The sequence below is a fragment of the Asterias rubens genome, chromosome 19 (genome assembly GCF_902459465.1).
Source record: "Asterias rubens chromosome 19, eAstRub1.3, whole genome shotgun sequence".
Lineage (NCBI taxonomy): Eukaryota > Metazoa > Echinodermata > Asteroidea > Forcipulatida > Asteriidae > Asterias > Asterias rubens.
Window position 1 is genome coordinate 7,817,022 of NC_047080.1, and position 27,726 is coordinate 7,844,747.

Consider the following 27,726-nt stretch of genomic DNA (forward strand, 5'->3'; position numbering starts at 1 on the left):
AAAACATCCACATGTCAGTCCTTCATTTTATAGAATTCCTTTGAATTATAGAGTGTTCTTTGAACCTTTGATTCAAATCTAGTGGTTAAAATTACCCCTTTCTCTGAAACTACATTACCTTAAAGGCCGGGTTACTAACAATGTTTTGTAATATCAACAGCTCTCCAGTGCTCATCACCAAGTAAGTTTTATGTCTATTATTTTTGACATAATAACCGAAGGTTCTAATTGAGGAATATTTTGTTAACTACATTTACCTTATAATCCCCTTATCAAAACTAACTGACGACTATTATGGTTAATTTCAAAAGAAAAGTGAGTTTCTGTAAACATTCATAAAAATGTTGATCTCTTATTTGGACAAGTGGGGGCGCTGTTGCGGTGATGTGACGTCAGGAAGACACTTATTTAATTTCTATTCTTAAAAAAAATATTAAAAAATAAAAAATTATTAACCCCAACATTTGCTTGTTAAACGAATTTGTGAGAAAAGGTTACGAACGGACACAATAACCACTAGAGAAAAGAATGTTTAGGACAGCGAAATATCCTAAATGGCAACATTGATATTTCTACTTGACATAACATCAAACACTTTGCTTATGAACCTATGGAAACTCGCTTTAGCATAAAATGAGAAAAAGGCATGAAAAAAAAAAAAAAACACAAATGGCAAAATTTAAATTGAAAATAAAGCGTATGGGCATTTAGGTAACATGTATCTGATTTCTCTGTTTTAAACCAGAAATCAGGGTGGGTTTTTTCCCAGTTCATAAAAACATGAAAAGCAAAACTATATGGAACCCCCCCCCCCCCCCCAAAAAAAAAAAAAAAAATTAAAAAAAAATTGAAGAGTACATCTAGGGCATTTAAAACCAAAGATAAATGTATATATAAGCAGGCTGTACACTTGCCAAGTTTTTGCGCTTGCAAGCTTTCACGCTTTGCGCTCTCAGTTCAGGGTTTTGTTTTCCAATAACATTTCAATCCTTGTTTTTAAAACAATTACATTTCATGGAGCCCTTATTAAAAACATGTACTTTGCAAATCCTGATGATCCATAAAACGTGTGCAGTGTTGGAGTGGCGAAAATGTGGTACATGTTCAAAGCAAATAAACTCCACATCCATTGCTCATTTCCTGCTGTGAGTAATTATCTGGTTTGCCCTTTTTTTGTAAATTCCACTTTCAATTTTAAGGAATGCTATTTTTGACTCTGTATAGAAAGCGTTTCCATGTATAGATAAGTGTGATTAAACTCAAACTCCTTAAAAATGATGGTCTGACATGTCGTATTTGCTAACAAAACTGCTTAGTTACAAAATACTGAATGTTGAAGCGTCACTGAGTGATGGTTACAAGGGCTATATAAGCAGCCACTATGATAGGAACATCTATTTCCATTTCTTTCAATCTATTTTATTTCTCTCAGCATCTTTCTTTCTTCACCAGCCATTCTTGTTTATTTTGTTGTTTTATGCTGTGTTGTGTTTTCTGTTTCAAGTAACCATAATGGTTAACAGAGATGTGTATCGTTAGAGTCGTCTTATTTTGATCCATGCTGTTGAACTTCAAGCTACATGTACACTGTATTCACTAACTTGATAAACCAATTTGTTTTTCAAACTTTGTCTTTAACCTTTTATAAACAGAATTTGTTTACTTCATTTCCCATTTCTTGCTTCAGTTGAGGCCATTAAAAAAAAAAACGAGCAGAAGAGATGGTATTTTAAGTAAAGACAAGAAATATCACTTGAAAACTTTTTTTATTTCTTTGTCCAATTTGTTCAAGCTTCGCCTACAGCCTACTGGATCAAAGTAGGATTTGTTTGTCTCAGTTTGCCTCTTAGCGAGTTTGTTTTATTTGTGAATGTCCATTTAGGAATGTGTTGTTTTAAAACACCACGATTGTCACACTTCATGATGCACCTTGATTCTTTTATCTAATTCTGAAACATCCGAGTCTGAAACCACTCTAAAATATAACTGCACTTTTGGTTTCATTTCTGGTGGTCACTTGGTTTGCTAAGAATAGTTCAACATTTTCAGGCATGCAAATTTTTAGCCCATCAGCTGATTTTTTTTCTTTTCAAAACAGTGCGTTAAAAACTGAAAAACACTGTACAAAAGTTAAGTGTGATCTACCATGTACTCTTTTTTGCAATTAGAAAGTTGCATGTCTGACATTTACAGGCGTAAAAATGATACACTAGAGCAAAGGTTGGCTTATATCCAATGACTATCCAATCCCGTAGGTGCCAATACTGTATAATATTACCATTTGAGACGTGTTGTTAGGTGCAGTAAAGAGCACCATACTCAAGCTCTGGTGTTTCGCATCAGCAGAGTGAATTCGAGTCCCGTTCTTAGCACTAGCGTCCTTGAGGAAAAAACTGACTGCGTCATTTTGAGCCCTAGGTTCCATGTACTGGGATTGGTTAAAGCCCGGTTCACACTTCCTGTGAATACATTTGTGAAGTGAATTTTGGTGTCACAAATTCGCAACAGTTGATCTGCGTTTAACTTCTGTGGAATGTTAACTGCAAAAAGCAGCCTTGTGATGTCAAAATTGGCTTCGCAATCTCAGGAAGTATGAAGCGAGCTTAAGCAGTTCAAAGAACTCGGAACACGCATCTAGGGTGGGATTCACAAATAGTTAAGACTAGTCTTATCTCAAGTTAAGAGGAGTTAGGCCGTGTCCGAAACGGCGACTTCGGCTACAGCTACGGCTAGATCCAGGCGTCTGCCTATTCTTCAACACTGGTAGACGCGCTGATCTAGACGTAGCTGTAGCCGAAGTCGTCGTTTCGGACACAGTCCTAACGTAGGGACTAGCCTTAAGTTTTTAACATCTCCTAGGACTAGTCCTAATTTAACACTATTCCCAACTCTTTTTGAAATCGACCCCAGGAGTAGTAAGGGTTAACCTCATTCTGGTTCATATAGCAAGCACCCTTGAAATGAGTATCCCATCAGGGATAATAAAGTGAATTAAATTGAAAGTACAGGTTTCCTCAAGCTTGTTCAGGCATCCTTAGTATGAGGCATTCGTCGTTTTATTACCAGGAATAATGTTAATAATAATCAAACAATAATAGATACTACATGTGAATTTCATGGTCTGTGTTATGCGAGTCACAACGAAGTTGTCATGAGGCTTAACTCTGATTGTCACTTGAATCACCATTGCTTGGATTACCACTTTGTGTATCATTTAATGATGTTGGATTTTCATTCAGGTTATTCGCAAAGGATACATGAATATGCATAATATCAGCTTCATGAAGGGCGGTTCCAAGGATTACTGGTTTGTTCTGACGGCAGAAAGTATCTCATGGTTTAAAGATGCAGAGGTGAGTAATATCAGTAATCTATCAAATATAAAGTGATTGCTATATAGTACATATTGCAGGCATGATTATGGCATACTATTATGATTTTTCCCCCTAAAATTTGTTGAAAACATTTAATGGTGTGCCAGTCTTGCGCATTTGATCCAGGTGGAAAAACTAAATTTCCGATTGTCACAAGAAAATACATGAAAGACTTGCACAGTTATGAGGTGTGTTTTCACGTTTGTAACCAAAAACTGTTTTGGTTGAACTCGCGATTGGTTAATCACTGGCAAAAAATATATTTGTGTTTATACACTTCTGTTAGCGCTAACTGGTTAAGATCATCCTTGGCTGAAGTCTTGGTAAACTGGATTTTTTTTTTAATCAACATTTCAGGAAAAAGACAAGAAGTACATGCTGCCATTAGACGGTCTGAGACTGCGCGATATGGAGTCAGGATTCATGTCTCGCCGACAAACCTTTGCTCTCTTCTTACCCGACCAAAGGTAAAGTTTAATAAACAAGTGTGCACTGTCATTAAAGGCACTGAACACCTTTGGTAATTACTAAAAATATATTGGCATAAATCTTCCTTAAATGGACATGTAGTAACCAGCAAAGTAATGCAGAGCTGTTGATGGTACAGCACATTGTGAGAAATAAATCCCTCTGAAGTAACATAGTTTATGAGAAAGATGTAATTTCTCACTAAAATATTTGAATCTGAAAAACACTTCTCTGTCAAATTTTCTTTGTTTACCCCTTCTTTATATTGTCAGTTTCCCCTTTTGATCTAGTACTTAAAGGCAGTGGACACTATTGGTAATAACTCAAAATAACTGTTAGCATAAACCATCTTCTTGGTAACAAGCCCTGGAGAGCTGTTTCTAGTATTACACATTGTGAGAAACTGCTCCCTCTGAAGTAAGGTAGTTTACTAGAAAGAGGTAATTTTTCACAAATAAGATTTTGAGGTCCCGAAATCAAGCATCTCAAAGCACACAACTTTGTGTGACAAGAGTGTTTTTTCTTCCATTATTATCTCGCCAATTGAGTTCAAATTTTCACAGGTTTGTTATTTTGTGCATATGGTTAGATACAACAAGTGAGAATTACCAATAGTGTCTAGTGTCTTTAAATCAAATCTTCGATTGGATTTCTTATAATTTTTTCATTTGTCACATCCAAAGGAATGTTTACAAGGACTACAAGCAGCTTGAATTGTCATGTGATACTGCTGAGGAAGTAGACAGCTGGAAGGCGTCGTTCCTCCGCGCTGGCGTCTACCCAGAACGAACCAAGGATGAAAGCGAGGAAGGAGCGGTTGGTCCTCCATATGTTCCTAAATTAAGGCCGAGTAACACTGCAGCGATTATAACGATCATACTTTTCTCCAGAAGATGATTGGAGCATACTGGTGAAAACATCGAGTTGAAACCAACGGCTCTTTTCAGAACCACCCCAACTCATTTAGAGATAGTCATTACATGGTGTTACTGCAAACCTTTCCATACCATATTTCCACAATGCAAAGTTTCAAATCCTACTGATCATGACTCAAAGAAAACGCATTATTTGGTTGAATTGCTCCACGCAGAATACGCACACGCAATAGAATGCGTTCTCTTTACATCGTGATCGTTATCGCTGCAGTGTGACTCGGCCTTTAAGGAAAGATAAAGGAAAGAAACAAAGGTTCTCATAATAAGTTCTGGGATTTGTTGTTACTGTGTGAGAAAAAGTGAGCAGGTACTCATTGTGATTTGCAGAACTCGGTTGTGAGCCGTGACCTAAAATCTGCAATAGTATGCTGGAATCTCGGATCACTCGGACTTCCTATCCTGAGCCAAATATATTTACAAACAATGGTGACAGCCTGTCTATTTTTGTATGCCACATTTGTACAACGACAAGACAAAAGTCTGGAATCAGGGATTACACAATAACCTCTGCAAAGGGATTTTACGAGGCATGTTTTCCAGGACCTGTTGTTGCGAAGCATCTTGTCACACGTGGCAACTTTTGCATGCAACTTGGAGGCAACCAAATGCAGTGCTTGTAACAGGACCACTTTGGTAGCATACAAGTATTTTTTTTTCACAATGTCTTACGATTTTTAAGAAAGTTATGTGAATATTCAAATGTGGCCGATTCTCTCCTTTGAGATTGCCTGCAACTGGTTGCCTGTAAATTGCCTCGTGTGACATGGAAAGTCAGGGTGGTTATAAATGTCGGCCGTCTACATGTCAGCAAAAATAATTTGGAAAAGTTTAAGTTGTTCCAGCTGTACTTATCATCCGCCAAAAGTCTGTCCAAAACAATATAAATTGACCTTGTTTGTCTCTCATTGAATTGTTATTCTTTCCTAGCAGTCATCCGGTGAATCCATGGGCTCCATGGACCCACAGCTAGAGAGACAAGTGGAGACAATCCGTAACCTAGTGGATTCTTACATGAAGATCATCAGCAAACAGATCAGAGATCTAGTCCCTAAGACGTGTATGCATCTTACTATCAACGATGTAAGTAGTTACTAGCAATACTAATAATAACTATTTATAACACGCCTTTTGCCAAAGGATACAAAGCGCCAGGTATTTCTACGGAAAGGTGAGCGGAACGAAGTTTGAATTTTTAGACCTAATCCTTTGCACCATGTAATGGTTTACAAGGTGCTTCGGCGCAGCATGCTGCCAATCCAGCCAGGAACACAAGGACGAACCCCCGGAAAGTGCCTTGGGTTCTTTTACATCGTTTACACAACACATGGGACCAACGACTTTACGTCCCATTCGAAGGACAAATCAATGGTTAAGTTTCTTGCTTAAGGACACAAGTATCTTGGCTGGGGATTCGAACCCACACTCTGCTGATCAGAAACACCAGAGTTTGAATTCGGTGCTCTTAACCGCTTGGCCGTGCTAGCCGTGACACTTACAGCATATCTAATATATGGTACCAGCTGCTTAAATATAGTATTCAAACTGCCTCTACAATCCCGGCCATATCTCCTTGGGGCCCCCTGCCCCCTTTCAATGTTGGTTCTCATTGCACTATCTTCTGCGTTCCAATTGTACGGTCTTCTGCGTTCCAATTGCCTGGCTTCTGCGTTCCAATTGCACCGTCTTCTGCGTTCAAGTCAACATTGAGCGGGGTTGGGGGAGAGAATGTTTTTTTAGGGGGAAGTGAACAGGGAATGGTTATTGTAACGTTAGGAATGGGTGGCCCAAGCATTTTGGACGGGATTTTAGCTACCGGATAATCTTGGTGGTCTTGTTGGTAAGACACTGCTCCAGAATTGCGAAGGTATGCCTGTGATTATTTTCACAGAGCTCGGGAAAGTACTGAGTATACAGTGCTAACACACATCGGTGTATATGGGTAAAACCAAAATTAATATACATGCATCTCCTCATTAACATTTTTTCAGTGCCACTTCTTTTTGCATTTTGAACCTAAAATACCCAATTTTTTGGGGGTTACCGACACTGTTTGAGTACATAAAACAGATAGTTTATGTATGATACTGTATGAACTGTGTGCCATTCAGCCCATAAAACCATGTCTGCCACAAAAAAATACAGTCTGACAGAAATCCAACAAGAATTGGACATCGAAAAAATTCAAAAATCTGTAATAGAATGTTTTTGTAGGTTCCTCGAATACCTATTATTAGATAAATGCACTATAAACAACTTGTTATCTTACATGTATCTCATTACTTGACTTGGTAATTTCAATTTTTGTGTTTGTATTTTGTTCATTTCAGACAAAGGATTTTATTCTTGGTGAACTGTTGGCCCATCTTTACTCAACTGGAGATCAGGTAGGGATAGGTTTAGCCATACAGATAGCTTTGTAAACATACATGTAGGAGATCTAATTTGCACATGATGGTTTTTAAAATTGTGTCAGATTTGTAAGGGTTGGTGTCCGTTTGCGAATGCTGTGGCTGTTGTATCCACTGTCACCTACTTTAACATGGATGAATTTGGTGTTTTTGTGAACATGCTGTGACAACTTTTTTTTGCTGTCTTTTCAACATGTAGACGCTGTATTAAGATGTTGCATGTGATTTTACTGTATCTTTCTTGATAATTTTTGCAATAAAGCAGCATTACTTGACAAAAACAATCTATGACCCAGCTTTAAAGGGTCTGTATCTATTTGGTAATGACTCTAAAAATTAATGTAAATAAAAACTTCCACTGTAAGTACTGCAGCTTGATTTGGATACTATAATGCATTTTGAGAAACACTTCACTTCAAACTACTGCAGATATGGAAAAATGTGTCATTTGTTTTCCCAAAACAATTTGAAGCTAAGAAGCTTTACCAAAATGTGTAGGATAATGTGTATTCCTAGTAGGGATTATTTTCCTGCTTGGAAGTATTCACTCCAGATTTTTAGCGCTGTCTCAAAAACGTGACAAATTATCATGGGTCAGTTTTATTGTATGTATCTACATTTATATAAGATTGAAACATTTCAGAAAAAAGTTTTCCAAAAACCAAAGGTACAGTACACCCACCCTTTAAGACACTGGACACCTACGGTTGTCAAAGATCAGTCTTCTCACTTGGTGTATCTCAACATATGCACAAAATAACAAACCTGTGAAAGTTTGAACTCAATTGGTTGTCAAAGTTGCGAGATAATAATGGGGGGAAAAAACACCCTTGTCACACGAATTGTGTGCTTTCAGATGAATACTTATTCTGAGGTCTCAAAATCAAATTCAAATATTTTAGTGGAAAATTACTTTTTTCGGGAAAATTACTTTTTTCTCAAAAACTAAGTTACTTGTTTCATACTATCAACAGCTCTCCATTGCTTGATACTTAGTAAGTTTTTATGCTAACGATTATTTTGAGAAATACCAATAGTGTCCAGTTCCTTTAATGGATTCTGTCTTTGCTCTTAGGATGCTTTGATGGAGGAGTCGGCTGAGGAAGCTCAGAGGCGAGAGGAGATGCTGAAGATGTATCATACGACCAAGGAGGCCCTCAAGATCATTGGCGATATCAACATGACTACCAAGTCCATTCCTCTCCCGCCCCCTGTTGACAACGATGACTTGATTAAACCATTTGCTAACGGGTAAGTATTGACACAAATTAGTGGGGGGTTTATGAGATATTGCCTCATATAATAATAATCAAAATAATAATGGCTTCTTAAATAGCGCACATATCCTTCACTCAGTGACACTCCTGGTGCTGGAGCACAGTATTTCCCATAGTGGGACTACGATTTAATTTTGAGACCTAAATCCGAGCACCATGTAATGGTTTACAAGGCCGGACAGCCACTTTTAGTGAGGGTTACACTTAAGTGATTTGGGCTGTCGACCCAAACGTTAAGTCGTTAACCACCGAGTTTTTTCAGAACCAAAACTACTCAGAAGAGATATTCACATGGTGTCACTGCAAACCTCTCTTAGTTATACTTCCACCATGCAAAGTTTCAAATCCTATTTGTTATTCTTATTAATGATGTATTTTTGTTTTGACTTGTGACAGTCCTACTCCAGCAGCAGCTGCAGGAGGTGCAAGGAGGACCACTCACGCCCCTCCATCCAGACCTGGAGCTTCTGTTCCTCTCATCCCAAGCCGGCCGGATATGCCGGCTAGACATGCTCCATCGGTCCCAAAGTAAGTCACAACATTCTGGACACTTTTAACATTTCCCTTTCCGATGCATTTATCTATTTGGAGGAGAGTACATGTATACTAGAGGACTGAAATGATTGCACTCTGCTAGCCATGGTAGGACTCTAGTCTCTGTTGTACTGCAACTGAGAAGTCCAACCTGGGCCCAATTTCATGGCTCTGCTTAACGCCTGCACTATTCTCTGCTTACATGCAAGCGCCGAATTTCTGCGCTAGCTGTGTTAGTGTAGAATGCTTAGTAACGATAAGTATGCTTGCGCACAGTTCCCTGCTAACCTGTGAAATACACTTGACCTAAGCGCAGAATTCCCTGCTTCCGAGAGCGCCGATCTTCCATGAAATTTGGCCCAGATCTAGATCAGGTTTTTCATGTTCTTTTGTAGTTATGAGGCCCAACAAAGCTCCTTACAAGATTCTGCGGCGCACTTGATTACTTGGTTCTTGTGCGTGCATTACACAACACATAGGACAAACGACTTTACATTCCATCCAAAGTGTCTTGCTTAAGGACACTTGACACGATTGAGACTTGAACCCACACTCTGCTGATCAGAAACCTCAGAGGTCGAGTCCAGCGCGTGACCGCATGGCCACACAACTCATCGTTGTGTATTGAAGCAAAATGTATTAAAGAAATAAAACTCAACACATGCCATCTGCGACTTAACGTTCAATCCAAAGCAAGAATGTTTGTTGTAACACAAAACACAATATCCACAGATTTACATTAAACTTTCACCGTTTGAAGATATCGATAGTAGAAAGCTTACCTTAAAATATTACTAGCTGGGGTGCTGTAGTTTTTGAGAAATGAGTAAAACAATGTCACAAAAATACGTTTTACATGCTAAAATAATTTTTGTCTTTCAGAGACAAATTTTTGTTCGTGACTTGTTTTACTCATTTCTCAAAAACTACATCACCTCAACAAGTAATATTTTAAGGGAAGCCGTATACCATCATTATTTGTTAAACTGTGTAAGTTTAATGTAAATCTGTAGCCATTGTGTTTTGTGTCCTACAAAAGTACCCAGACCCATGCTCAAGGAGACTTGACACGACTCGGGCTCAAATTGTTAAACTGTATGATCTTTTTTCTTCTTCTTTTTCTTGAAGGCGTCCAGCTGGTGGATCAGCTCCTCCTATTCCAGGCCGACCAGCCGTACCAGCTCGTCCAATGTGATCACCTATTGTTTCGTCAGATGTTTGTGCTGTTTGGAAAGGTGTATTTTGTCACTTTTGTTTCCAGATATTTTGAGTCCCCATTAGAACCAGCCTAGTACGCCCATTAGACATCCATGTGACCACTCTCTTAGTATTACAGTATCTGGGCCCAATTCATAAAACCTGTAAACACAAAAATTTGCCAAGTACAGAAAAGTATTGCTTAGCAGAAATAGGCTACCAGCCAAGATTTCATTCAGTTTGCATTGTTGTGGCTGGTGCCCAACTCAATTTTTGCTTTGCAAAGAAATTTGCATAGCAGAATTTCCTGCTTGACAGCTTTATGAAATTTGGCCCAGGACATAATGACATCTTGGCTTGGCTTTCCCCCCAGTTTGGCATTGCTTCAAGTTCAAATCAATCTCTAAAGTCATGAAGGTTTGACCATTTGTAATAGAAATGTTATGCCTTCTGGTGAAAACCAGGGGCCAATTTCATAGAGCTGCTTAAGCAAAAAATTTGCTTAAAGGAACACGTTGCCTTGGATCGGTCGAGTTGGTCTTTGAAAAGCATTTGTAACCGTTTGTTATAAAATGCATATGATTGGAAAGATGTTTTAAAAGTAGAATGTAATGATCCACACAAGTATCACTCAAAATTGCATGGTTTTCCTTTTACTTTGCAAACAAACACGGTTGGCCATTTATGGGAGTCAAATTTTTGACTCCCATAAATGGCCGACCGTGTTAGTTTGCAAAGTAAAAGGAAAACCACGCAATTTTGAGGCAAATTTGTGTGGATCATTGTATTCTACTTTTAAATCATCTTTATAACCATGTGTGTTTTGTAACAAACGGTTACAAACGCTTTTCGAAGACCAACTCGACCGATCCAAGGCAACGTGTTCCTTTAAGCTAGAAAATAGCTTGCTTGTTTTACACATGTTACTCGTGCAATCTCCATGCAATATACATTGATTGTGACTGGTATTTTGCTGCTGTTTGCTTAGCATATTAATCGAGGTAAACTTATTTTTCTAAGCAAGGTATTTTTTAAGCTAAAGCAAATTGTGTGCTTAAGCAGCTCAATGAAATTGGGCCCTGAAGGATAGAGCTAGAGTTAGGGATCATGGTTTAATTAAGTTTGCCAAAACTAGACGGGGGCCCCGAGTAAAACATTGTATTGCCCAATTGTTCACCGAAAGACAAAACAAACTTACAATGTTCTCTTCAAGCGACTTTTGACAAATGATGTCATTTCAAAACAAAGTTATATAAAATACGATCTCTTTATACCATGCCAAAATTCAAGAAATACTTAAAAATGCAAAATGAAAGGTGTTCGTGCATGGCTGCCGGTAAGGTAAGGTCAGGTCCAGACACTAACTAAAATATATCCTTTGGCCAATTATTACTCATCGATGATGAGTGTTTTGTCTTTCAGTATCTGAAATGAAAGTGTACAACTTCCTGAAGTGTAGGTGATTTTTTAAGCTTTACATGGTGTGAAATAATAAAAAAAAAATAAACTATAAATAATATTAAGCTTGCGGGTACAACCATGTATTAAATCTCTTTTGAGGGAGTGTTGGCTCTGAAAAGTGCTGGTTTGGTCTTGATGGTTCGAACATACTTCTTCAAGAGGAAAAAAAACCACCTAAAAATACATGGTTGTACTTGCAACTGAACTATCATTTATAGCTTATTCTTATTCCTGAAGTGTCTAAATTTAATGTTAATTTGGCAAAACATCAGGCGGTGCATCTGAGTGGTAAGCTAAGTTCGTACCACAATCAGGAACACATTTTTTCCCAGTTGTGATGCGGGGAAATTCGCTTTAGTTTTGCAATTCAAGCAAAGTAAGAACCCGGCTTTACGGTTGCTGTAGCAGAAAATGGTTCCCTTTTATCAGCATATGTCATGGGAACCCATGTAATTTACCACACCCTGTGACATGGTCTGAGAATTCTCTGTAAATAAAGATGCATATACTTTATCATGTTTCCATTTACCACAAAATGAAAATGATATTAAAATGACTGCCTTTTGATTTAACTATCACATCAGTTGTTATTACACATATAATATGAACCTAGAACAAGTAATTTTGTAGATGTATAATAAAGGGTCATTTTATTGATATTCAGGGCTGGAATTGCATGGAGGGCATGGCTTCTGTTGCCTCGATGTTGGCCTTGGTGCCCCTTCAAAAGTTTCCCATAGACTTCACGATTTTCCAATAGAAGTGCCCTTTGCAAATTAAAAGTGGTTTTGCCCTCTCTGAGATGAAATGCCAGACCTGACTTATTATACTGACTATTTATATAAACAGCAGAAATAGCCACTTGCAATAATGTTTACAAGCGATTTTGTTTATAGAAATAAAGTAACATGCTCGTGCGTTTTAGGCAGGTCTTCTTTCAAAGGGCTTGAGCAACTTTTTCAACAGTGCTTAACTTTTTCCCTGTGTTTTCAGATTAATAATAGTGATTGAAATGAATATGTTAAACTGACCAAAATTAATTTGAAAGCCAGTGTATAAGCTCAATGCATTACAATATTTGATGTCTGCAAATCTGCAAATCCTTACATATTCAGGTTTGTTTTTTTAATCGGAGTCGTCAAAAATTTATGTGGTCTTTAGCAATCATGCCAGCTAATTTCTTTCAATGCTTTTGTAGTAAACAAAATTCTTTTAGTTAACAAAAAAATGTACAGATAATGAGATGGATATGAAATTTATGAAAACGAGAGTTAATCGCTATGTTATGTAAATGTATTTATGATTATATGTACTATAATATATCAAAATGGATAACAAGTTGTCTCATGTCGCAAACTTATGTATTAAGTGTTGGTCTATGGTAGCCACCATTTTGTGATTCGATCATTTTCTCTTGATGGAAGGTTCTGAAAAGAATTAGACTTCAAGTTTGCTTAACTGCTAGATTTAATACTTTGCCATTATTTCATGGGTTAGCTTACTGCAGAATTCTGTGCTTACGGTCACCATTCTCCACTTACAGGTTAAAGACCAAATGTTTGCACTAGCAGCTGTGGAAATACCTTTTCACACCATGGCAATTTAGCGAGGGTCCCTTGCTTATTTTTAGCATGGTTGCGGGATTTTACAAAATGCAACTCGTGTGAAAGGACATTGTTTGAACTGTCCATAAAAACCAGCCAATTTAAGAAGATTTCACTAGGGCCTTTGACAGGCCAAACATTGTTGTCTTTTCACACTTTTTAAGTGAAACTTATTTCTTAACCATGGTCAAATTTAGTACGGGACCCCTGCTAAACTGCTCTGGTGTGAAAAGAGCTTTTAAGTAAAGAATGTTGTAGGGATGTGAACCACGCACACGCAAAAGCAAACATTTCTTGCTACATGCGCTAATTGTTCACCTAGCAGTAAGCAGAGTTGTGGAACTGGGCCGTGGTTACTGAGTAAACTCTGTTGCAGTATTATTAATTTGCAAACTTCATATTATGTAGAAAAATCAAAGTGCTGTGTTTGGTTGCTCTTCAGTAGTCAAGTCCTGTTGAAAACAAGTTAAAATGAACCCGAGATTTTCAACAGATGACTGGACCACCAAGCTGAGCCAATGACAAGTCTTGTATACGTCAAGCGTATTTTACTTTTACTTGTGCGTGTGCATACTCCAGGTTACACAGTCGGCAATGGAGAATGGGTATCGCAATCGCAGAATTTGGCAGTAAGCACAGCCTTGTAATTAGGCCCTTAACCCAAGGTTAAGATACGCACAAGACGTGCACATTATAATACAGAGCTCTTAGAGGTCAAAGGGGTTTGCTCATGGTGTATAATTACGCTAGCCATTGTTTTGCATCATTTCACCTCTAAAGGTGGCGGTGCTTTGACATCAATGTCAAAGCATTTTTGAGATATGGTGGACACTATAGGAGTACACACACTGTTTGGTTAGGGTGTATACAGACAGATATACCCAATCCTAATAGGTTCATAGAGTACAACATGTCAAAACAAACTGCCCAAAATGTTTCACTTGAAAAACAAAAACATAAAATAGTGAAACTTTTGTTTGTATGTTTAAATGGCGTCTCCCAACCGCCCTAAAAATAATTAGTTCAACAGAAAAAATGTATTCTGTGTGAATTAATCAAAGCAATTCCAGTCCATGGTTTTATGAACTTGAACCATTAAAAAGTTGTGATCATCTGGGCATAAAAGTTGTCACTATGTTTTGTTAAACTGTGGTTCCCTTTCTTGGCAAACTTGTACATTACGTGCATTATATAATCAGATGTGGCAATGAAAAAAGGTGATTTGTAAAAAGTGCTTCCACGTATAGCACAATTTGTTAATAATGGTATTTTATACAAGAATGGTAATTTATCAGGTTAAAAATAACAACTGGTTATGTGTATTTCGTAGTTATTTTCCCCTTTGTGCTTTTAAATAAACGAGGAAAACAAACTGCCCTGGTACCAATCAAAATGTCGTCACATATTAGAAGAAACGAAATGTTGTATATCATTGATTACAAGTATTGTAAATTTGTTCTGAAATTAATGTTTAGTTGACTGGGAACTGCTCCAATTGGGGAATTTGGACGCTAGGTGGCAGCAGACTCATCAGGTAATGTACGCATGCTCAGAACTAAGTAAACAGTGGAAATTTACGTGGTAAGTCCGCTGCCACCTATAGACCTTTATCACGGTGTGGCCATCTTGACTTTACTCCATTCCAACTCATTGTTACCAAACTGAGGCTGGACGAAATAATAGTCTGGTGCCATGCGCAATGAATGTTAGCAGTCATTACTGTTATTGGAAATAGGGAACATGACCAAGATGGTGACAGCGTGATAAAGGTCGATATAGCGTTTAAAACTCTACCATGGAACATTTTATGTAAAAGAGGTTGAGGAACGACCTTGTCCGCCTTGGTGGGTTGCACGTAAATCAACAATATCAAATTATTCGGCGTGTATTTAGACGTGATAATACTAAGTTGTTAATAACTTATAGGGACATTATGAAAGAGTACAATAAAATCTCATCCTTGTTTGGGAGAATCAACCTGTAGAAGTTTAATATCGACTTTTATATGCTTTCGTTTTTGGGGGGTAACCTAACATTAAATGTCATTGCATCATCATCATTTAGACTATGTCCATCCAGTGTATAGCCCTCCTCATTTAGACGCCATTCTTTTTCTATTTCTTGCAGTTATTGTCTAGTAGCTCCTGCATAAACTCTGATGTCATCTCTACATCTTCTTATCTGTCTATCTCTTTCCCTTATGTTCTTGGTTATTGCCAGTCCATTATTCTTGTTGTCCATCTGTTGATATTTCTTCGAGCAGTTTGTGCCCATTCCAGGTTTTACTGTCCGTATGATGTCTCGTACTCCATTTTGTCCTTGCATGGTCTTTCAAACATTTTTGTTTTCTAAAACTTCGTTTTGCCTATTAGTTGTTGATTATACTTGGATCGTTCCGACCCATTGCAGAATGTAGGTAAAGGTAGTGGTGGCGTCTAACTGCATGCAGAAGCAAATTGGAAGCAAAATGGCGCAATCGGTGACTTCTGGATGATGACGTCAGTGGCATTGGACCACTAGCTCAATATGTGAGGTAACTGCTTGTAGGTTGTACACCGTGCCTCTCATCTCTCCCGTCATATTATCAGACCCATATGGCTACCGGAGCCAAATTTCATAAAGCTGATTGAGCATACATTATGATGTACAACTTTCTGCTTTTAGCACTAAGCAGGATGACGTGGCATTTTGGCGGATAACCATTCTGGTAAGCACACTTTGCTTGTGTTTATATTATCTGCTGCTTGTGCTTGGCCCAGCTCTCGATCTCCTGTTGAAAGAAATAAATTCCTTCCTCCGCGATTGAACGAATAAATAGGTTTTTAAAAACTTGTTTTGGCATTTAGTATTTGTTGTCCCCTCCTGTAACGTCTAGCTCGGGGAGGGGGGGGGGCTGTTTTTTTGTCTACGGCCAGTGCACCAAGCCGACCGCCCTGTGCATAGAGGTGTGATATTACGAGAGAAATATAAACTGATCTACAACAATTACATCTTTTCATGCTGTTCCCGGAGGTCTCCTTACATCCTTCCTCATCAAGTTTTGTGCATGAATAATAATTAATCAACTATATAATAAAATCGTAGCTATATAGACCCCACCCCAACCCCAGTCGCCCGTGCAACTTACTTAAAGGAACGCGTTGCCTTGGATCGGTCGAGTTGGTCCTTAAAAAGCTTTCTGTAACCGTTTGTTATAAAATCGTTATGTTAGAAAGGCATGTTTGTGTGGATCATTGTTTTCTACTTTTACAACGATCCACACGAACATGCCTCGAAATTGCGTGGTTTTCTTTTTACTTCGTCGACTACACGGTCTAAAAGTTGGTGTGATATTTCCTGAAAGGATGCTTTGCCGACTATATAATTCAGATTCAGATTTGTGGGAGTCAAATTTTTGACTCCCATAAATGGCCGACCGTGTTAGTTCGCGACGTAAAATGGAAACCGTGCATTTTTTAGTGATACTTATGTGGATCGTTATATTCTACTTTTAAAACATCTGTCCAACCATATGCATTTCATAACAAACGGTTTCAAACGCTTTTTGAAGACCAACTCGACCGATCCAAGGCAACGTATTCCTTTAACATTTTTCATCCATGCTTCAAGACCGATAGTCCATATTAGACTCTCAGTCTGTGAAAAATGGGGGACTTCCCTGCACATTATTTATTACAAGCTATTAATTTTTTTACGAACAGCGGCCGGATCTTCCAGTGAAGTTACACTACTGTGATGGCAACAATACAATGGAAGACGTGTAACCTCTATAACTGGTATTGGTATTTTCTTTGCCTCTTCTGTGAAAAGGGGTTGGGTGCATGTTTTTCTTTGCATTGCAAGCTTTTATTTTCTTCCATGCTTTTACGAAACCCGGATACATACAACAATACATGTGGCGGATGTGTGTACAAACAATGGTGTACAGTGCAGTACTTGCACACCCAGTACTTGTGCACAAAGGTGATCGGTTGGGTTTGACCCATTGAAGACCATCAAGGACAAGTGATTGCACTATTTGTTGACAAGGCACTTGTTGTAAGCTAAGCTGAGTGTAAGACCTGGCTGGGAAGGACGAGATAAAAGGCTTACTGCATGCACACGAAGCTCAGTTTTGCCGTACAACTTACTGTAACAAACGAAGCATTCGCAGTTTCGAGTTATTCAAAGCAGAATCGTGCTACAAATTCTCCGTTGTTGTTGATCACTATAAACTGAATTAAACTGTCAAAATGGCGGCCTCTCTGTTTAGCTTAGACAATCACGTTTTCCGGTTGTACACAACCTATGCAGCTGCTGTTACTTTGAAGATGATGTGTCTCTCGTTGCGTGTAGGTTATCTGAGAGTTACAAGAAAGGTAAGGCTATTTTCAATAATGCCGTTTTAATTTGTCAAAACGAAAAGAACCAGTTGGTGGTTAAAGCCCCAAAGCTGCAGTGGTTTTACAAGGAACGTGTGTACATGGAGTTTGTTGAAGTTTTACCATGGAGGTAGAATTTCTACCTCCATGGTAAAACTTTTTTTGCGAAATTGGGCCCCGGTTGTAATTTCTGGTTGTTACCGTGGCCCAAAACTACGACTTTTCGTGAAGTAAAGCCGTTGTATTTATGTTAATATAAAATAGTGCACAGCATTGTTTTAATAAACCGTTGGTTAGTTTGCTGTTTTTAAGGTGTCTGCAACTTGTTGTCGGCGCTCTGGACGAGTTGTCGGCGAGTTGTCGGCTTTTAGTAGGACCCCCCAATTTCGCAAAAAATAGCTTGCTTAATTTACAGTTACACATAATTGTTATATTACTGGCCAAAATTCCATCTCATATACATTGCTTGTGACTGGTATTTAGCTGTTGTTTACTTAGCATAACAATTGAGTGGAGTATTGGCCGGTAATCTGATTTTACTAAGCAAGGATTTTGTTGCTTAAGCAAAATTGTCTGCTTAATCAGCTTGCTATGAAATTGGGCCCTGTCAGTTTGGCTCCTAGACTAGAGCCTCTCCATGAAGGGTCATTCAATCCGGCTAAACACACATGGAAAGAGTATGTCACGAGAAAGATATTTTGTTACAGGACCTTTTTAGTTTTGTTTTATAAACAATAAATTGGTCGCCTCTTTTAAATAACACCGGCAGCCATTTTGAAAATTTGCAAAATTTCTCGCGTTTTTTTTTACACCAACATTTTTTTCTAAGGACAGTTAAAAAAAACTGCTGCAATACATGTGCAGATGGTGTATACAAATGTATATGTTTCTCATGGCATATTCTGACCATAACTCCGACCATCTCTGACTGTCTGCCAAATTCCATGCTTATATTTTTATCACCAATAAAGGCGTCACTATAGGCCAAGTATTCAACCTCAAGATTTTACCTGCACATTGGCACATTAGCCCCACAGGCAGTAGGCAGGCCCACGGGAGTTTGATTAGTCTTGGTGCAAGACAATTCTCGTTTCCTTTTCACGCACACCGCGGCCAATTCACCGACAGCGCGCGCACCGACTCACCTGACTTATAGTCCACTCACCGCCCCGGAGAAACTAAAGTCAGGTGAGTCGGCGCGCGCGCTGTCGGTGAATTGGCCGCGGTGTGCGTGAAAAGGAAACGAGAAACGTCTTGCACCAAGACTAGAGTTTGATCTGTACCACACAGATACTGTACACAGACACAGAAAAATACGAAAGCGCTATCCGCTAGTAAATGTGAATTTGTTTCGGCTTTGTCACATATCAATGAGTAGGAAGTTGTGTTTAGTTGCTCGTAAAAATTCATTTTATAAAGCGGGTTGAGAATTCTATAGGCATTTTGTGAGATTGGCAGTGATCGATCATGCGGGCAGTTTGCAAGCAACCATAATATATATAGGAATTCCATTGTTCGTCTTTTGTTTGTTTGTTTGTTTGTTTAGTATGATCTTCTAGTGAATGGAACTTGACAAACTCCCGCAAGAGGGTAAATTGTAACGCCAGGCTGATCTCTATCATACCATGGAAGGCAGTTGATCGTCCGGGTTTTCCAAAAAGAGGAGGATGGGGGCCTTTTTATGTTTTTTTTTTTTTTTTTCAAAGGCCGCCAAGTATTGGGATAAACACTGGCCACAAATTGTTCAGTTTAAATTCACCGCTTGCTTGTAATTACAATTTCGTAAAGAATTAGGTAGTTTAATGAGAAATTCACAGAAAATTTCTTAAAGACAGTGGACACTATTGGTAATTGTTAAAGACACAGTTGGTGTATCTCAACATATGCATAAAATAACAAACCTGTGAAAATTTAACGGAATGTAAAAATCAGTTACAGAAGTATTAATTCAACCATTTTTACGTATCATGCTTTCTCATTTTGTGAAACAATCTTTATATTTTTTAACAATTTTTATTGTATATTGTCTATTTCTAGCCATAACTGTTGATGTTTTTATATGGAGCTGGTTGCAAATGCCTATTGAGGGTGATTGACACTTTTTAAGTTGAATTGAATTGAATTTTATTGAATGTTTTCGTTATGGATTATCTCTTTATAGGTATTTATGAATAAGGAGGATGCTCATGGCAAACCTTATGTGAAGCAGGATGACGATGTGGACCGAGCTTTAAGGTTTGTTTCATCGTCTTTACATTGTCACACAATAATCAGTTCCTTCAGTTTTTCTCTAAAGGCTTTGGATTTTTTGGGTAATAATTATTAGCATAGAGCAATGGGGAGAGGTTGATAGTATAAAACATTGTGAGAAACGGCTCCCTCTGAAGTAACGGTAGTTTTCGAGAAAAAAGTAATTATCAACGAATTTGATTTCGAGGCCTCGGAATTAGAAGTCTCGAAATCAAGCATGGGAAAGCACACAACTTTGTGTGACAAGGGTGCAACTTCGATGACTGATTGAACTAAAATGTTCACAGGTTTGTTATTTTATGCACTTGAGATACACCAAGTGAGAAGACTGGTCTTTGACAATTACCAATAGTGTCAAGTGTCTTTAAAAGCTGTTGAGCAGACACAGATTGTGTGAATTTTGAATAAATTATTCTTTATAATTTCACGTTATCCCACAGATGTCATCGAAACGACCTGGAGAACATCGTCCCCTTCCTGATTCTGGGTCTGATGTACGTCACTACTGGCCCTAGTGTCTTCGCCGCCACGTGGCACTTTCGTGTCTTCGTAGCTTCTAGACTCTTCCACACCGTGGCCTATCTCACGCCTCTACCACAACCCTGCCGGGCTCTCTCCTTTGCCATCGGGCTCGTGGCCAACATTTCCATGGGGGTTCAGGTCCTCATGAACGGCATGGTTTAGAAGACCCATTTTTAGAATGTATCATAGTTTATTGAGTCAATTTTGAGCTTCCGTAATTTTTTTTACAACAACATTACAATCGTTTCAGACAGGCGCTCCTGGGTCGCGCTGACGGGCGCTCCTGAGTTCAAATTCTGAATTAAGTACATGCAAAATTGATCTGAAACAGTTCAAAGCAGCTGGACGAGCTAGAAGTCGGTTGCAGTCATTCGAGACGACTCTGTGCGCCTTGGTTTCAGACGTCAATCTTGTCTGAGACTTACCTAATGTAAATGTTACGTTAAAGGAACACGTTGCCTTGGATCGGACGAGTTGGTCTATGAAAAGCGTGTGTAACCGTTTTTTTATAAAATGCGTATGGTTGGAAAGATGTTTAAAAAGTAGAATACAATGATCCACACACATTTGCCTCGAAATTGCGTGGTTTTCCTTTTACTGTGCAACCTATACACGGTCGGCCATTTATGGGAGTCAACAATTTGACTCCCATAAATGGCCGACCGTGTTAGTTGACGAGGTAAAAGGAAAACCGTGCAATTTCGAGGCATGTTTGTGTGGATCACTTTATTCTACTTTTACAACATCTTTCTAATAATATGTATTTTATACCAAACGGTTAGAAACGCTTTTCAAAGACCAACTCGACCGATCCAAGGCAACGTTTCCTTTAAGTTAACCTGTCTGAAACCAAGATTTATTTGGGTCAACCTTGAGTCGCTCCTAATCTTCTTGGTTCACCGCAGCAGAGTCGTGCTGAAAATGCAGGAGTCGACTATATGAGTACAAATCTCGGAGAATAAGCACAGGTAAAAATCTGGACTACTCCAGTAACGGAATATAGTCCAGACTTCACTTTGTGATAATATTCTTGGTCAATGCACGAGCAAAATGCGTTTTATAATAACTCACACATAGATCCTAGTTGTTTGAACCTTGTTCACAATAAACATGCACGAAAAAGACACGGAAATTAGTCCACCTATTTTCTTATTATACTGCAATTTGTTTTACTCGACAAAATTGACGCTTGTGTTTTCCATGGTTCACTCTGTATTCGCAGGATCAATCTATGTGCCCTACGGCAGTTTTTATACTAGCATTGTACATTAAACATAATTATTTTTGTACTAAAAATGCTGTACATGTGTTTTGTATGGTTTTAATGTGTATTGTATTAACTTGTAAGCTGCATTGTAATCACGATTACAATGAATTGAATTAAATATTGTGAGTTGAACTTGATTCATGATAACTAAAGTATGAACTTGTAAAGTCAAGTGTGTGTTTTGACTTGATACACGTCGGTAAATATTGTTCTCTTTCGCTGTGGTATTAAAACCCCCATCACACCGAACTCTCACAACGTTCTAGTGAAAAAATGTGGTCGAACGGGCTAAAAGCTGTCACGCAAACGGAGTGGTCGTATGAGCAACTTAAACAGTCTGTTCACTAACGAGCAAGGCATTCTGAGAAAAACAAATATGGCTTGACGAGATCATACATCACTGGGAACGAGGTTGACAAGGGGTCTATGCACTATATCCATTGATCTCTTATCAAATACAAAGTGAAATAAATTAGAGATGATGGTTTATTGCCACTTTTTCCTTGAAGAATGTCCGTCTTAAATCAGTGAGCTTTTAGTTGAACTAATCAACCATCAATTTTAAAACAAGTCCAGTACAAGTGATAATTAGTCTCCGGAAAGCTCCACAAGTTTAACGTAGAATGATCACCCACGTCGCATTTGGGCGACAAAGGTAGGCCTATTATTACAAAATAACTCATTCACTTCGGAGCCCATTATTAATACTGTTCTTATATTGCGATTCATCAGTCACCTATGGGCGTATGAAGTCACTCAGTATTTTGTCCTGCAAGGTTTGTGGAGTTGCGTTTTGAAGTATGAGACATATATTCCTTTAAAGTCACCTGGAAGTGGTATTTTGTCAAAATAAAGCTTCTGTCAATGGTTCTTCACGTCTTTCAGGTACCTTCTTCGACTTCCCACTGGCTGGAAAAATTGTTGGAATTGCGTCATGTTTTAGACAATAACTTTTCTCTTCATGTCAAAATGTGTGGTGTATTCCGGATTCTCGAAGCACGACGGCTCGAAGTGTTTGCTGCACAGCGCTGGAAAATACGCCGGACCGGACCACTTTGCAAACTGACCCCATCTTTAGTTGTCCAGCAGCAAAACACCTGTTCACATTGCCGGAAAATGCAAGAGAAAAACCTTTTTTTCGGAACGTACAAACTCACGACTAGGACATTCATGTATTGCACGTACGTGTGTTCGATATTCGATCGAGGCAAAGTCTGCCTCGATTGACGTCACAAAAGGGGAAGGCGGAGTCATTCCCCCCGAAAAACTTTATCTATTTTCTAAACATATAAATCGTTACAAACAATTACTCAAAAAAGTATTGTATTGTTCATAAACATATACTGTAATGTTTAAAATAAAATAAAAATCATCATCGGTTTACAATGTGCTGTGGCGCAATATGCAGCCGATCAGACCACAGGAACACCGGGGCAAACCCCTTCTCTTTTCGATAAGTGCACTCTGTTACAACACATGGGACCAACGGCTTGACGTCCCATCCGAAGGACGAAGCATCTTGGTGTGGTGTCTTGCTTAAGGACACAGATGTTCTAGGCGGGGCCAGCAGCCAGGAAGTGGATCTACTACCCCTGCTCGTCATAAATACAAGAGTTTGAGTCCGATGCTAGGCCACAAAACTCCACTTATTATCATAGAACTTTATCGCAAATACTTGGTACTATAGTCTTGAAATCAAGTCGGTAATTGTTAAGCGCGGGGTGGTTACGGGAACGGTACACACACCATCGATCCCAGTATGTGCTGTGCATGAACGGCAGAATGTGTGTTTGGGGCAGCGCTAGCGACTTGTCAACAAGTCTAACTTGGTTGCTCGTGCTGCAGGCGTTGAATGGGGTACATGCTGGTCTAGCTAGCTCTACTTTGATCCAAAGCTTTACCTGCATGCACCTCATTATGCGCTTGCGTAATAGGCCTACATGTACATGTACATTAGTTTGCGAAAAGGTCTATTGTGATCAGGACCCAATCCCCACCCCCCGCCCCTTGCATGCGTTATCTCTGTGTTTCCTTCCTCCATGCTCTGTGTAAACACCACTCGATTTGGGTCAGCACAAATTTATAGAACACAAACCAGTGCACACTGCCAACGGACAACATGGACGCCCAATCCGTCTTGAGTTTAGACAACCCAATATTTCGGCTGTATGCCACATACGGTGCCGCAGTCACATTGAAGATGATGTGCTTGTCTCTGTACGTTAGTCGTTTTAGGATAACACGTAAGGTAAGCTAAGTAATGTTTAGGATCCATGTCAAATTATTGAGGAATGCCGTGGTCATCATAATAATTACACTGTATTTGAGACTGCTGGCACTAATAATGTGTCATTCTTTCACTCGTAATATCGGGTCATCTCGTACCCAAGTCAACTCGTACCCAAGTCAACTCGTACCTAAGTCAACTTGTACCCGAGTCAACACGTACCTGAGTCAACTCGTACCCAAGTCAACGTTGACTTGGGTACTAGTTGACTTGGGTACGAGTTGACCTGTTTCGGTCAAACAAACAACTTCCTTATTTCAACAATCCCTATGTTCTGACACCCCTAGTGTGTTTTCCATACCTAACCCTATCGTGTAAATCATTAGAGGTTTTTGAATCATGTTGTCGAGAAAACAGGGGTGTCGGACAATGCAGCTCTCAAAAGATGTTGCCAATTCAATGTTTGAGGTCTCAGGCCGGCTTCCCCATCGAGGCCGGTCTTGGCCCCGGAGGTCGTGCAACTACTGATGGCGATCAGAGTGTCAGACCCCTCTCCTTATACCCAAGTCCCGACTCACAAAGTCTGAAGAAGACATCGTGAGACCCTCCAATGTATATGCACGAGTTTTCGCCATAGCCCAAAATTTAGTGACTTGGCGTTTTTACAATCAGTTTTTCTATTGACACACAAGTCCAAGGTACAAAAAATACCAGTTGACCGTCCGGGTTTTCAAAACAGAGGATGAGGGCCTTTTTATTGTGTATTTTTTTCAAAGGTGACCGCCAAGTATTTGAATTCAAACTGGCCACCCGGCTCTTCACTTTAAAGTCACCACTTACTTTATGTGGTTTCAAATTCTTAACAGATTAGTAAGTTTAATGAGAAATACATAAAACAATTGTCCCTTTTTATAATAAAAAAGGATGCGGCCTCAAAAAAGGATGAGGGAACTGTTTTTTTTTGCCTATTTCATGCAAGACTTTTGTTATTGATGCAATTTCCTTTCATTTCTAAAGGTATTTGCGAACTTGGAGGATGCCTCTGGTAAGCAGAAATACGTAAGGAATGACGATGATATCGAACGAGGTTTGAGGTTTGTAATTATAGTACATGTAGTTTGTTCCGTTCTAAAGATCGCAAAGCGAGATTTAAATGAGATAAAGAGGTTGACTTTTTGATCAAATTGACTACCAAATTATTGCCAACGTTGTCAAACTGTTTATTAAGGTTTATCGCTCGCCCCCTGCATTAAATATCATGCATTATCCTGCATCATGCCCCCTGTATTATCATGTGTAGCAAGACTATCCAATGCATCAATTGGGGGAATTGTATTTTCTATTAATTTATTGTTACGTCAGTATTCTGTTTATGATCGACCAGCCCAGTCGAGACGTTGAGACCGATTACGATCTCACTCGGTGACAGTGAAGTTCAAAGGGAAGTTCCCTCGCCCCACTTTGCGAAAGTAATACATAAATACCCGGCCGATTTTTTTATCTTCGCCCGGGGCCTAATTTCATGGAGCTGCTTAACGGTCGATTCTGTGCTTAACGGGCGCACCTGGCAATTTGTTTATTTCATGGCCTTGCTTAAGCAAGGTTTTTTGCTTAAAGTGGTAAAACGATCATGTTTCCTCTGAAGTAAGGAAGTTCGAACTCCTTCTGTGGTTATTTCTTTATGATCTGATCCACCATGTCGGATCAAAAGTGAAAACGCGGTGTTTGGACAAATCCTGTCATAAAACGCGCTCGTATACTATCTGCTGCGTCCCCAAAGTTCGGCGAATTTTGAACACGTTTGCGTGTAAACTTACCAATGACAACCCAATTATTTCTGAGGACAGCCATTCTGAGAGGACCTCAAGTCTTTGAAGAACGTATATAAAGTAAATTTTCATAATCCGTCAAAGAAAGCCAATTGCCCAATGCCCATGTAAATGATATGGGTTACACTTTACGAAAAGGACAACGGCCCCCCCCAAAAAAAAAAAAATAAATAAATAAATAAATAAATAAATAAAAAATGCAGTGTCGGATCAACACGACCAGCTTTCTAAAACGAGTGGTAGGGCCTACAGTCCATAAGAAACTTAAGAATCTTCCTTCCTTTGATCTTTCTTGAACCCTGTTTACTCGTACCCAGATGTCATCGAAACGACCTGGAGAACGTCATCCCCTTCCTGATTCTGGGTTTGATGTACGTCACTACTGACCCTAGTGTCTTCGCCGCCACGTGGCACTTTCGTGTCTTCGTAGCTTCTAGATTCTTCCACACCGTGGCCTATCTCACGCCTCTACCACAGCCCTGCCGGGCTCTCTCCTTTGCCATCGGGCTCGTGGCCAACATTTCCATGGGGGTTCAGGTCCTCATGAACGGCACGTTCTAGAAGAGTAAACAAGACAGTTTACATAGCATGTGTAAAGCGCCACTGCCCATCAACGCAGCACACATTACATTGGTTATTAATCGTTTTAGTTTGCATAAATGAGTCGGATTTTCTGATGAAGATAGTGATGAGTATATTCCGGGGTGAGCAAAATGAGCATAAGTGCGACTTGATGCAGACGATGGGAAAGAAGTTGGGTTCCACAATGCATGATGCGACTATAGGGTGCGTTCGATTATCTTCCCTGGGTCAACCCCGTTCTGCCCCGGTAGGTTCGAATAGCTTTGACGTCACTCCATGGGCTCACCCAGGTCAGCCCCCCAGTTCCCTTGCTTGTGGAGTGGGTCACTTGGGGCTGGCCCCAGGTGCATGACGTCACCACGAGAGGGTGAGTGATAGTTCGATTAGCTCTTGTCAGAGGTTCACCCGAGTGAGCGCCGCAGGGTCGACCCACGGAAGCTAATCGAACGCATCCATAGTTTATAGTTCCCGTCCTCCTGTGAGCTGTACATGTATAGGGTGCGTTCGTTTAGCTTCCCTGGGTCATCCCCGTTGTATGACGTGTTTTTTTTTCAAGGACGAACGTGTACAGATAATTACCCACGTTCGTCCTGAAAAAAAAAACTGCCACACACCGGGGTCGACCCAGGGCAGCTAAACGAACGCACCCATAGATAGATTGCACATGACGTCATTGTCCACACCATCTTTGATGTAAATTAATGGAAAATGCATGCGTGTACGCGCTTCGCAGGACTCCAACCAATTGGGAGGTTTAGCTGCACGTTACGCGAGCAAACACGTGAACGTGAACAGGAAATTGTGTTGTAAAAATCTCACATTTTAACCATTTTTCGGGTTAGGTACGTGTGCAGACGTCATACATGAGCGTGAAATGAAGCCCCACGTAGTGACGTCACACCGAAACAAATCAACTTTCTGGCGTTCACGTTCACGTGTTAGCTCGCGTAACGTGCAGAAACATCCCTAGCCTTTCTCGCTTGCATTTCAAAGATGTCGATCAATGCAACGGGTCTAGTATGTGCTCGCAAATCCCTACTAGCCGAGTTGCAATTACCCACATTGGTGTGGCCATGAATAAACATAGTAGGCCTACATGGAATTACTTGGAGTTCAAATACAGCAATTATTTGTGAAGAGTTCTAGTATTGTTAAGAAATGCGTACTGAACCAAAGGACATTGTTCTGTGATGTACATAGTGTCAAATTAAATCATGTTTTGAAATCGCTCTCAGGGAATTGAACAAATCTGGTTTGTTTGTGTGTAAATTTATGAGTATGGGTTAATGACAACCCCTCCCCCTCCCCCCCCCCCCCCCCCCCATCCACAACCCCCACCACCACAACCTCGTGGATAACGCATGGCGGTGTATAGTGCTATTAATTTTAAATCACAACTGGTTTAATAAATAGGGGCTCAGAGCACACCG

General features: G+C 39.5%; 3 protein-coding genes across 7 annotated transcripts in view; all 3 read left to right on the forward strand.

Annotated features, from left to right (window-relative positions):
- LOC117302986 (dynamin-1-like) overlaps positions 1 to 10,726 on the forward strand; it is a 38,035-nt gene extending 27,309 nt beyond the window's left edge. For 2 of the 5 annotated variants that reach the window (XM_033787000.1, XM_033786998.1), the window contains exons 12-20: positions 161 to 181; positions 3,240 to 3,353; positions 3,732 to 3,841; positions 4,526 to 4,658; positions 5,705 to 5,857; positions 7,105 to 7,161; positions 8,261 to 8,436; positions 8,859 to 8,990; positions 10,125 to 10,726. In XM_033787000.1, coding sequence (XP_033642891.1) covers positions 161 to 181; positions 3,240 to 3,353; positions 3,732 to 3,841; positions 4,526 to 4,658; positions 5,705 to 5,857; positions 7,105 to 7,161; positions 8,261 to 8,436; positions 8,859 to 8,990; positions 10,125 to 10,191 — 963 coding nt within the window. In that variant the 3' untranslated portion in view covers positions 10,192 to 10,726. The remainder of the gene's footprint in view (positions 1 to 160; positions 182 to 3,239; positions 3,354 to 3,731; positions 3,842 to 4,525; positions 4,659 to 5,704; positions 5,858 to 7,104; positions 7,162 to 8,260; positions 8,437 to 8,858; positions 8,991 to 10,124) is intronic. The other 3 variants (XM_033787002.1, XM_033787001.1, XM_033786999.1) reach the window with 2 other exon arrangements.
- Positions 10,727 to 17,145: 6,419 nt separating this feature from the next.
- On the forward strand, positions 17,146 to 20,853 carry LOC117302980 (microsomal glutathione S-transferase 1-like). Its single transcript, XM_033786990.1, has 3 exons — positions 17,146 to 17,616; positions 19,781 to 19,854; positions 20,310 to 20,853. Exons 1-3 carry the CDS (start codon positions 17,491 to 17,493, stop codon positions 20,551 to 20,553), a joined length of 444 nt encoding a protein of 147 aa, XP_033642881.1. The 5' UTR covers positions 17,146 to 17,490; the 3' UTR covers positions 20,554 to 20,853.
- A 2,845-nt stretch (positions 20,854 to 23,698) lies between these two features.
- Positions 23,699 to 26,566, forward strand: LOC117302981 (microsomal glutathione S-transferase 1-like). The gene is made up of 3 exons (XM_033786991.1): positions 23,699 to 23,906; positions 24,903 to 24,979; positions 26,032 to 26,566. Exons 1-3 carry the CDS (start codon positions 23,778 to 23,780, stop codon positions 26,273 to 26,275), a joined length of 450 nt encoding a protein of 149 aa, XP_033642882.1. The 5' UTR covers positions 23,699 to 23,777; the 3' UTR covers positions 26,276 to 26,566.
- Positions 26,567 to 27,726: the final 1,160 nt, after the last annotated feature.

What these genes read in the sequence shown, in the direction of transcription:
- LOC117302980 (XM_033786990.1), top strand. Translation starts at nt 17,491, where the DNA reads ATGGCGGCCTCTCTGTTTAGCTTAGACAATCACGTTTTCCGGTTGTAC. An exon ending in ATCTGAGAGTTACAAGAAAG is followed by an intron (nt 17,617 to 19,780) that starts GTAAGGCTATTT and finishes ATCTCTTTATAG; the next exon opens with GTATTTATGAATAAGGAGGA. An exon ending in GATGTGGACCGAGCTTTAAG is followed by an intron (nt 19,855 to 20,309) that starts GTTTGTTTCATC and finishes GTTATCCCACAG; the next exon opens with ATGTCATCGAAACGACCTGG.
- LOC117302981 (XM_033786991.1), top strand. Translation starts at nt 23,778, where the DNA reads ATGGACGCCCAATCCGTCTTGAGTTTAGACAACCCAATATTTCGGCTG. An exon ending in GTTTTAGGATAACACGTAAG is followed by an intron (nt 23,907 to 24,902) that starts GTAAGCTAAGTA and finishes TCATTTCTAAAG; the next exon opens with GTATTTGCGAACTTGGAGGA. An exon ending in GATATCGAACGAGGTTTGAG is followed by an intron (nt 24,980 to 26,031) that starts GTTTGTAATTAT and finishes ACTCGTACCCAG; the next exon opens with ATGTCATCGAAACGACCTGG.